Raw genomic sequence first — 11,534 nt, forward strand, 5'->3', positions numbered from 1 at the left:
CTTGTCACTTACTTGGCTAAAAGACTACTGCAGAAATGATTGTGCCAAACGGCCTTGCATCTTCTGCTTCCTTTCCTGAATTCCCACCTTGGCCATGAGAACAACCCCAGGTTAGCCCACTGAAAAATGAGACTACACGGAGCAGAGCATAGCACAGCTGTTTTTACTTTTTCAATAACATGGCAAAGCCAACTCCCCCAACACCCCCCCCCCAAAAAAAAAAACAAAAAAAACCCAAAAAACCTCTTACCCTACCACTACCCACTCCCGGTACAGACCTTTAGATTTATATCTGGAGTTATTACAAATGCCTCAGAACTATTCCCTATGCTTCTATTTCTTCTATGACCATTAATCTATTACAATATTCACCATGTAAATGTTGTAATAAGTGATAATTTTATTCTTACTACTGATGATTACCTAAATCCATAGTATCAACTCTTCAGACTATTATAAGACCTTCACAAACAAAACTTTCCCTTTCTTCTGTAATTCTCCTAGAAAATATATAATTTCCTAAACATATTTAAAAATAACATGTTCATTCCTAATTTCAAGACTTGGTTCCATTATTTTGATTCATACTGTTCTCTCCCACTAAAAGGATACCACTTCATCCTTTGCCTGTCCAAGTCTTATCCACACTTTGATCCTCTCTCCATAATGAGTTTTCTAACAGGCTAACCCAGAAAGATGTCCTTTGGCTCCAATATCTAACGCACTTCCTCTGTATACTTACTGAAGCTTTGTCATGTATGCTTTGTTTTTTTACTTAGCTGTTTTGTGTGTATAACTTATTTTCCCCATTATACTTAGCTTTTGAAGAGCAAAAATGGTGTCTCACATGTTTTCATTAAAGTCCTCTTAATGCTCAGTACAAATTCATAAAGACATGAATATATTCAACATCATCACTAAATCCATGTGAATAATGTCCAAATATCTATTTAACAAATGCACTTTTTCAGACAATAATTACTTGAATGTAACTTATTGTTTTCCTTTTATATACTGGAACAAAAATATGCAATTAAATTTATCTTAAAGCTGTATATCTTATCTAATGCAAAATATATAATATTAACATTAAAATACATACCCTCTCTGGAATAAATCCACATTGTAGAACTTATTTAGCTCTACAGAAAATTCTACCATTGCTTGAACTTCAGTCATTTTTAGTTTATTCCCAGAAGATAAATCTGGAAACAGCACCTTCATTTTAAAAAGGGGAGAAAAAATCATGAGAAGTACAAAAAAAATCCAATTTATAAAAAAATGCAATAATTTAAACATATTTCAGAATATGATACATAAGCAGAAATTTAAAATGAAGTAAACTGCCAGGTGTGTTAGCTCACACCTATAATATCAATGACTTGAGAGTCTGAGGCAGGAGGATCCCAAGTTCAAAGTCAGCCTCAGCAACTTAGTGAGGCCCTAAGCAACTTATTGAGACCCTGTCTGAAAATTAAAAATAAAAATAAAAAAGGGTCAAAATGTGGTCCAGTGGTTAAGTGCCCCTGGGTACAATCCCCAGTACCGAAAAAAAAAAAAAAAAAAAAAAAAAAGAAAAAATGGAAGCAAACGAGTTCAGTATGCCTAACTGAGTCTAACCCAAATAAAGATCACCACAAATCTATACTTATCAAATAGCACTACTTTCTATATTTTAAGATTTGTCCTCTTAAAATGTTTTTCTAAGATGTTTGCCTTAGTGACATTTATGAGAGAACAAATACAATGTTACTAGAATAAATTTTTTATTTTATCTCATAAGACAATTTAAAAAAAATTTAAGACACCTAATTATTATTCTGTATTCTACTTTACACATAATAATCCATGAAAGTCTTTTCTCTGTTAAAGAGTTCTTCAGTGACACTTTTAAATTAAAGAAAAAATTTTTTCCTTCATTATGACAGGTTAAAGTATTCAAAGAAGGTTAAAAAAAAATCCAACGAACAAGAAAACAGGACCAAAACAATTCCATTCATTAATATATATATATATATATCTATATATGGTTGGTGTACAGTCTAATGTGTGCACATTAGTACAATTAGAACAATATTTATAGAAATGGGATCAAACCACATGTACACTTTATAATCTATCTCACTTAATTTTCTGATGGACATGTTAAGTCAATAAATGTAGTTGTACAATACTATTTTTAATTATAATTATTATAACTGTGAACATGTTATAGTTTAGACAATCACCCATTGTTGGGTACTTCAGTTCAATCTTTTCACTATTTCAGGAAAAAAAAAAAAACTAGCAATCACTCTCTTCAACAGACATATTTAACAGCAAATTAAGAGTAGTTGGTAGACAATTCTGTATAAATTTTTGTATTTCTGCATGTCTTACTTGTAGAGACACTGACAACCTTTGTTCCAGACTATTTTTTATATAGTTTATATAGTTCTTTGTATATGGTCTTAAAATTCAGACACAGTGTCTTATACTAAAACAAAGGAAAGATATGTCTAATATCCTGTGTAATAAAACTAAAGTCTTCCTCCAAGGCAAAAGCTAGATGAATTTGTTATCCATTATAAAAGATTAGGTTCTCTTAGCTCAGGGTTCTTCTCCTATGAAAAAACCTACAGGTGTCACCTGGTATACAAGCTACTGCTTTAAGTATAAACCATCTTTGTCTTTGATCCATGAATCTCATGTCTTCTGCTAAAATCCATAGCACCATGGTAGGCTACCTTGCTAGCTTACAAGTGGGGTAAAATCTCAGATCCTTCACAATTCTTCAAACAGTTCTTCCTTAAAATTTAGCAAACATTCAAATCTATCAGGAACTAAGTGCAAAAGAAATGTCATATCCTTACCTCTGCTGATCAAAACTTCATTTTAACATTATTAAAAAACCAATCTTGTACGTACAGTTACTGATTCTTGTTACAAATATATTGTTCCCCCTATGAGAGACAAAGAAAATAGCACACATAAAAAAGTTAATGCTTCAATTATTAATATTCTCAATTTACATAAAATATCTATACCTTGATAAGGCTTAGGAACAAATTACAATTTTACTAATATCAACATCAATTCTATAAAAGGATTCACTTATACATAATACAGGTACAAGAATAAAGTACTTTTTTTCTTAGTTCAGTGGTTCAGAAACAATTCTCATTAATACCAAAACATTATAAACTTATTAATTCTTAATATATAGAACTCATCATTTTTTAAATAACTGAGTGATTTGTAAAATTTCATATATAGTCTGTGATTTTATGTATATGTGTATGCATAAAATGAGTTATTTAAAATATTGACAGAAAAGTTGCCTCATTATGCTATACTTTTTCACATTTCAAACAATACTTAATTAAAAAATTTTTTTTTGCTCTTGGTATAATTATTGTAATACAAAAACATTAAAATAAAGACTACATTCATTTTTCAACACAGAACCTTTTCTCTCATAAAGGCATAGACTTTGTCAACTTCCAAACTGGTTATTTTCAACTTCAATAATTGCATCACTAATAATTAATAGTAATCATTGTAGATTAAAACAAGACTATCTTTATAAAAGGCATTCCCTATTTCATGGAGAAACATCTAAGAGCATTTCACACACACACACACACACACACACACACACATTTTCATGTGGGCAGGGTTTAGATCAGGCTCTGGTTCTGAAGAGCATTTCATACACACACACACACACACACACACACACACACACACACACACATTTTCATGTGGGCAGGGTTTAGATCATGCTCTGGTTCTGATTCTGATTCAAGTTTGGCCAAGTCTCCAGGCCTTAGCTTCTCAGATATAAAAAGATATCAAATCAAACACTTACAGAACACCAACTACAGGGTAGGAATTGCAACAGATACAAGGTATAGCTCAGTTCCTGGTCTCAAAAAGTTACCTATCCATTAGGAAGCAATAACTTAAGTATAGGATAATGGTTAAAATATGGGCTTTGAATTTGAGTCCCAGAGCCAATATTTTGGTAGTTGCCCTCATACCCTACCACCCCTATCACCTAAATCATATACAGTTTGGAAGATTAATAAACTTTTCTCATTTAACTATTTAAGCTTTCTAATTTTAGCTATTTTCCTTTTGGGATCCCAATTACTATAACTTGGCCTTTCCCTTAAACTGGAGTAATGCTGTAACAAAATCCTTACATAGTGGCAGCAGTGTAGTAATTTCACACTAGTGACCTACCTGTGTGGAAGCAAAACAATTGGTAAAACTTTTGTCTACAATAACTTACAGAAATAGGTGTCCACAAAATGCTCATCCCCACCAGAAAAATACATGAAAAGTGTCACAACATTGGATGTGTTGGTGGTTCTTTGTTGTGTTTACTTAGGCAAGAACTGACTAGTAGATAGGCAAAGGTGGAAAGAAATAAGACAGGAGAAATGTGGGGCCTTGTAGTCAACTGCTTCAATACCCACACACCCAATTACCATTCTTCCCAAAGGAATTCTTCCAAGATTTCTGGACAAAATAAAGGTATCCAGTGCTGTAATTAAGATTAGATTAAGGATGCTGCCATCTCACTAATGCCCATTGTTTCAGATAGTTTCATGATAGTGGTATGAGGGATGAGGGATGAGGATGAGGATGTGCCTCATTAAAATATGTTGTATGCACAAAAAAAAAATAAAGAAAAAAGGCATTCATGTGAAACATGTCTAGTTACTGTCACAGAACTGAATGGAGACAAACAAAAATCCTGTTATGTTTTTGACAGAATTATATTTGTCAAATTACAAGCTAACCTGAAAAGCCTAAAACTGTGTGACTTGTAGGAGGAAGTAGATTATGAAAACTGTACCCTAAGTGAACAAACTTGCAACCCTAATTGCAAATGTGGTCATGGAGGTTAAATTTCCAACAGCAAAGACAGAGATCAGAATGCAATGAACACAGGAAGCAGGACTAAAGATGTTATTCTACTGCCAGGGCCTAGAATCTTCATTATTCCTGCCCAACATTCCTCTCAACCAGAAAATATTTGTTTGTTTTCCCAAATGGGAGACTTGATTAGTATTTTCCTGTTTCTAATTCACCACAAAATGTTGAGTATGTGTGAGGGATGAAGGTGGAACAAATGACTGTTTTGTTTACAGGTCACTGGACTGGAAGTATTGTATCTCTCAGTAAGCATGGTTTAATGCAACTAAAGGATGGCATGTTGGGTGTTTTCCTTCGAACAAGAAAGGAGTGTTTTCAACAGGTAGAATGAATAATACATATGGATATTGGATGACTGGAGTGGCAGATTAAGGATGACTGCTTGTCATTTCCATTTTCCCCTTCTTCCTAGCCCAATGGTCACTCAGCCTAAGACTACATTTCCTAAATTCTTTTAATACCAAGTGATTCTACCCATGGAAGGTGGCTAAATGATCCAAATCATAGAATATAAACCAAAGTGAAACATGCATTATCTGCCTCCCTTTTTAAAAAGGAATTTCTCTGCCCCAAACCTCATCTACCTTTGTTTTCTTAACAGGCTAGAATACCTTCTTGATAGTGACCTAGTTTTGATCACACATATTAGGACAAAGCCCTGAAGAATTCATGGAAAAGCAAAATGATGATGAGATTATGGATTCCTGAATGTCTTAGCTGCCTACATCTCTCATATTTTGAAATTTTGATACTGTGAATACCTAATCTAGACCTATTATCAGGATCTTCCATAATTTCTTTGACCTCATCTCCTACCACTCTGTCTGCTGCAATCACACTAATTTCCTTTTTATTCTTAGGCACACCAAATATATTCTCACCTCAGCACCTTTCCACTCATTGTTCCCTGGAGTATCATTCATTCCAAATATTCACATGACTTATTCCTTTACCTCCTTTTGGTCTTGGCTCAAATACCAACTTCTCAATTAGGCTTCCTTGGTCACACTATCTAAAATAGTAACTCTTCTCCTGGCATAACCTATCTCATCCTTTATTTTTCTCCATCTAACACACTGAAGAATTTTACTTTTTAGTCTTTACTATGTCTCCCCTTTGCTAAAATGTAACCTCCATGAAGGCAGGAAATTCTGATTACTCTGTTCACTACTGAATTTCCACTGCCAGACACACAACAGGTGCTCAATTTAATGTTTAAGGAACATTTAGCACATTAACATTAAAGGTTCCATAAATATTAACTATTACTATTTTTCTCCTCTTTAAGCTGAACTAATTTGGAGAATTATTATAATACTATATTGAAAACAGACATGCATAAATAAATTTTCATATTAAAATTCCTTTATTAGTAGAAGTTCAAGCACTGCTAGCAGTTTCCTCCACTCTTACTCTTGAATCCTACTATGCTTTTTGTTCTATTGTTGATGATTCATTTTCCTTAAATTCTTCCCTTGTTCTGAATATTCCTAAATAGAAACATGTATAGATAGAGTGATACTGATAAAATCATTGTGACTCTCATCTCCCAACAAAAAAGAAACAGAGATGTTTATATTTTTAAATTAGTAGAAGAAAAATTTTAAAGGGAGTAAAGGAAAAGGAGAAAAAGCAAAAGCAGAAAGAAAAGAAAAATTCAGAGGATTTTCAGAGTCAAGGAGGATCTTTCTGATCTTCTTGTCATAAACTACTCTTTTCCCATCTATAGAAATCAAAGTAATTGCAATTTGACCCCACCAATCCTTACTATCCAATGCTATCAGGTTCTTATAAAATTTCAAAGGCAAATTGGAAGTCAATTTTTTCCCCCAATGGTGAAATTTTCTCAATTTTAGATGCTTCCAACTACCTAAAAACAAAAGCAAAACAAAAAAACATGTATACTTCAAACCAAATTCAACCACCAAACCAATTCTTTTTTTTTTTTCCGGTACTGGGGATCGAACTCAGGGCCTTGTGCTTGCGGCAAGCACTCTACCAGCTGAGCTATCTCCCCAGCCCCAAACCAATTCTTTCTATGATTTAACAGTTGGAAATCTCTGACTTATACAGATTCTTATGCTACTCATGAACCACAAAAACCCTGGTCTGTCCTTTATCAAGAACTAAAGAGGGCTGGGGAGATAGCTCAGTTGATAGAGTGCTTGCCTTGTAAGCACAAGGCCCTGGGTTCAATCCCTAGCACCGCAAAAAAAAAAAAACTAAAGAAAATGTAGAAAGGACTTCTTTCATTCAGATGATGCATGGGAGACTCTCCATTGCAGAGATCTTCCTACAATCAACAAAAGCTATGAATTTCATGGCCCTCCTACATAGTTCACTGACTGACTCAGACTCCATCACTTTAATCTGAGCCTCTGAAACTAATGGAGTCAGTCAATATATACCAGACCGAATCATCCATTCTACTGGTCCTAGCAAAGCAGTCTAAAATTGAACAATCTGGAGGTCATTCAAATAGGATCCTTCCTGGGCATTCATTCCTAGGTCACTACAGATAATTCACTCAATCAAACTAAAAACCTCAATCCAAAGAACCCAGTGGGAACCACAAACAGAAAATGGCTCTTATACTAAATGAGAAACTTATGCTGAAGAGACAAAAATGATTTCTTTACCAGGAAGGGTAAAAGAACTGACAATTACCATGTAATACCTCAGGAAAATTTAGCTTTTTCTCAAAGAAAAAAAAAATCAATTAATCTGAAGATCATTCTTGGTCCTTTAGAGCTGCTCACTCCAACAAGGAGGCCACCAGCAACATGTGGTTACTGAACAATTAAAATGTGTTGAAGGACTGAATTTTAAATTTAAATCTAACACTGAAGCAATGTGAAATATTTTCCTATTAAATAAAACATTGTTTTTACAGGATTAATTTTAATCATTAAAAAAGTAAAGTACTTAAAAAAACAGCGTACCAATTGAAATGCTGTGAGTACAAACTACACAATGGATTTTAAAGACTGTACAAAAGAAATGAATGCAAATATCTCAATGTTTTTATACTGATCATATTTTGAAATAATATTTTGGATATATTAGGTTAAGTTTAATTTTTTGATGAGGTGACTAGAAAATTTTAAATTAAACATCTCAGATATTTCTATTGGATAGCATAGCCTAGAAATAGCAGAGTATTCCTTTAACTGCTAGTGTGTATAACAACTGTCCCAGGAATTAAGTACATAAAACCATGCATAGCTTCTAAGACTACAAGGATACCCACTCCCACCAGATCAGTAGAGACACCCACTAACCTCAAAGAGGAGCTAAGGCATGAATATCTGCAAAAATGTGGGAGATATTCCTGCACCACCTTGAACTCAAGTCAGAATTCTTGAGTGCCTCAGAATAAAAGAGGATATGGAAATACCTAAAAATAAGAGGAACAACAATAACAACAACAACAAAGAGGAACAGCTCAATGGTCCTTAAGACAGACTGGAGACCATAGGGGATGATTGGTTCCTCTCACAAGAAATCAAAGAAAAATGTTCTTTTTGTCCTTCTTCTACTAGATAATGTTGGGAAATTTTGTAAAAAATTTAAAAAAAAAAATACACACACACACACACACACACACACATATCTACCTTTAAATGTTCACATTTAATATATTCAATATAGTGAGAAGCTTACATTATGATGGACAAATGGGAACTGATACCAAATGAAGGAACAGCAGAATCAATTCAACTAGATGAAACCCTCACACTTATAAAGATAAATGGGATCTGAGACTGACATTTGAGATCAGAACCAATGAAGAGAAGAACAGTTAACATGTATAGTTAAATTCAAGTATGCTAAATAGAAATATGATAGTTCTGGAAGAGAGGTTTTCTAGATCTATAAAGAGATTAATTCAATGCATTTAACAGCACCAAGTTTAAATTTTGTATTGATTTTCTTGGGTCTTCTCTAAAGAAATAAGCAGGAAGTCTAAAACAGGAACAACCCCAGAAGTCTTCATAATACTGTTCCCATGAAAAAAGCAATTAATTTTTATAACAATCATGTCTGTGGCAGGCCAAGGAAGAGTAGAAAGATATGTTTCTTGGTGGAAGGTATACTCAGCTACTACCATTCCTAAGTCCTACTTACTTAGGGCACAGGAGAACTCCAATCTATGTTGACCTTTTTGAGTTAATCTTGATCCTGTGGGATCCTTCAGCAATAAGCTGCAATTGATCAATCAGTGATATGTGAATTAGTCTTGCATCCTTAATCCAACTATTTGGTGTAATTTCTGGCTACTTAAGTTGGCTAAGTCTGCATTGATTAGTTCAGTTGTAATATCTGAGCTACAGTCATATCTCTCGATTTATATTTAGGTCCTTTTTTGGTTGGCCGAGGCATGACACCCTACCCATCCTTGTGTAAACTCTCTCTTGCAGGAGCTAAATATGCTCAGTCTTTAGATTATATGCTGCTGTAAATTGTCATGCCACCTGTCATTTGCTTGACTCTGAAGATCAACCCCACTCAGATGGCTTTTAAATTTTTCACAATCATTGACTGTATAACACACTTTTCTTCACTTTAAAAAGTGATCCACAGCAAAGTTAAGCTTATCAGAATCATTATAGTGAAGGAGACAGTAATTAAAGTAAAATCACTTTTCTAGAAACTTGTTGCTGCTCCTTATTTACCAAAATGAATTTCGGATAGAGTTCATTTCACAAGCCATAGGCTATGTTGTATGAATTACAGAAATATTTAAAAAGAAAATATGAAATTCTATTCTGAGGAGAGGGGCAGAAGGTAGCTCTTCCAAAGGAGAGATAGTGAGAGCATCTTGATAGACAAATTATATTTTAAAAAGTTATAAGTTTCTCTATTGGAGATACCAAATATTCACCAAACAGTAATATGAAATGAAAACCAAACACAGGCACTTAAAACTTGTTAAACCATCAACTCTGGTACCAACAGCTTTAATTATGTTATTTCATTTAATTCTCCTATAAATCTAAAAGAGCTAATATTACTCCATGTTACAGGAGAGGAAACCAAGGAGAATAAAGTTTACATAATTCATCCAAACTCACACAGTAAGAAAATAATAAAAAGGACAAAAAACGCAATAGTCTATATTTGTACCTGCAAAATTCTAAAATTCATACCTGTACCGTTCTAGGAAGTAGATATAATGAACATCAAGCCATTAAAAAAGGGGCCATCAAAAGAAAAGCTGAAATCAGAATGCAACATTAACGACAAAAAAGTATAATAGCTATATTCAATTTGCCATGTAATAAACATTATTTCTAAATTATAAAATCCTCAAATTTCTCACACCCTATAGTCACACATGCAAAACTACAGTTTTAAAGGCATTGTCTCTTCCAACCTCTTTCAAATTTCTGTTTAAACAGCTGTCTACTGAAAGGCAAATACATTGTTACTAATTTTAGAACTGACATCTACATTGAGAAGTAAGCATTCTCAATATTGGATAACTGTATCAATACCATAAAAAAACCTATAGCAAAAAACAATTTTTAAACACAATTGAAAAGGAGTCATAGTCATAGTCTCGGAAATACTCCGAGAGTATTTCCATGGTTCACTTATCACATGAGAATGAAATAAAGAAAAAGGGGAAAAACTTTTATTGTTCATTATGTGACACTTAATGAAAGCTACCTCTCAAAATTATCAAAAAAGATATTTCGAACAGAAAGAGAAACTTAGAAAGAACCACAAGCTATCTTCTGTTGCTAGGATCGTTCCAGCAATGCTCAAAATATTTCCTTTTACTGGTTATCTCAACAGAGAACAAAGCTTAGAATCAGAATAAAAAGAATTATAATTCACTTTATGAAAAATATTCTAAGAAACAATGTTTTCTTGACATTTTTCCTATATTTTCTTAAGTCTACCTGTAAGTTTGATATCAGATATACCTGGATTCTACTTCAGACAATCTAAGCCTCAGATTTTTCAAGTGGAAATAATATTTATGATTCTTACTCAAAAGGTAAAGCTTAAAAAGGTAAGACATACAAAGCATTCATCATTGCCCTTGGTGCATGGTACTCAATAAATAGCTGACATTGTAATTTTTATCTCAGTTTTTAGGCTTCCATGCAAAAAAAAAGTCTATTCAAAATAATGCAACTTAAGTAAACAGGCTATTATTTCAATTGCAAGATTTTCATTTATAGGTCAGAAGACCTTAAAAGGAGAAAAGTTGGTTTTAATTAAGATCTTTTTAGGTGCTGGGAAAAACTAGAGGAAAAATAGACAATGAATATTTTGTGTTGGCTTCAATTAAGATCTTTTTAGGTGTCGGGGAAAAACAGACAATAAATATTTTCTTTTAAAAATATTTTTAGTTGTAGATGGACACAATATCTTTATTTTATTTATTTAATTTTATGTGGTGCTGAGGATTGAACCCAGTGCCTCACAAGTGCTAGGCAAGTACTCTACCTTGAGCAATAACCCCAGTCCAACAAGGAATATTTTCAACTATCTACTCAAAGAATTTTTCTACTGATTTCACTAACATTTCCCTGGCTCACTCTGCCTTAGGACTATTTCAGAACTCTTCTACCAAAATGGGGCCTATCACATTT

General features: G+C 33.3%; 1 protein-coding gene across 9 annotated transcripts in view; it reads right to left on the bottom strand.

Moving 5' to 3' along the window:
• Nucleotides 1-9,131, bottom strand: part of FAM135A (family with sequence similarity 135 member A) — a 112,041-nt gene extending 102,910 nt beyond the window's left edge. For all 9 annotated transcript variants that reach the window (XM_079146490.1, XM_079146491.1, XM_079146495.1 and 6 more), the window contains exons 1-3: nucleotides 9,055-9,131; nucleotides 2,853-2,942; nucleotides 1,103-1,218 (exon numbers count right to left, since the gene is read on the bottom strand). In XM_079146490.1, the coding sequence (XP_079002616.1) occupies nucleotides 1,103-1,179 (77 nt within the window). In that variant the 5' untranslated portion in view covers nucleotides 1,180-1,218; nucleotides 2,853-2,942; nucleotides 9,055-9,131. The remainder of the gene's footprint in view (nucleotides 1-1,102; nucleotides 1,219-2,852; nucleotides 2,943-9,054) is intronic.
• Between the last annotated feature and the right edge of the window lie 2,403 nt (nucleotides 9,132-11,534).

Source organism: Sciurus vulgaris, assembly GCF_902686455.1.
Source record: "Sciurus vulgaris genome assembly, chromosome: 7".
NCBI classification, from domain to species: Eukaryota; Metazoa; Chordata; class Mammalia; order Rodentia; family Sciuridae; genus Sciurus; species Sciurus vulgaris.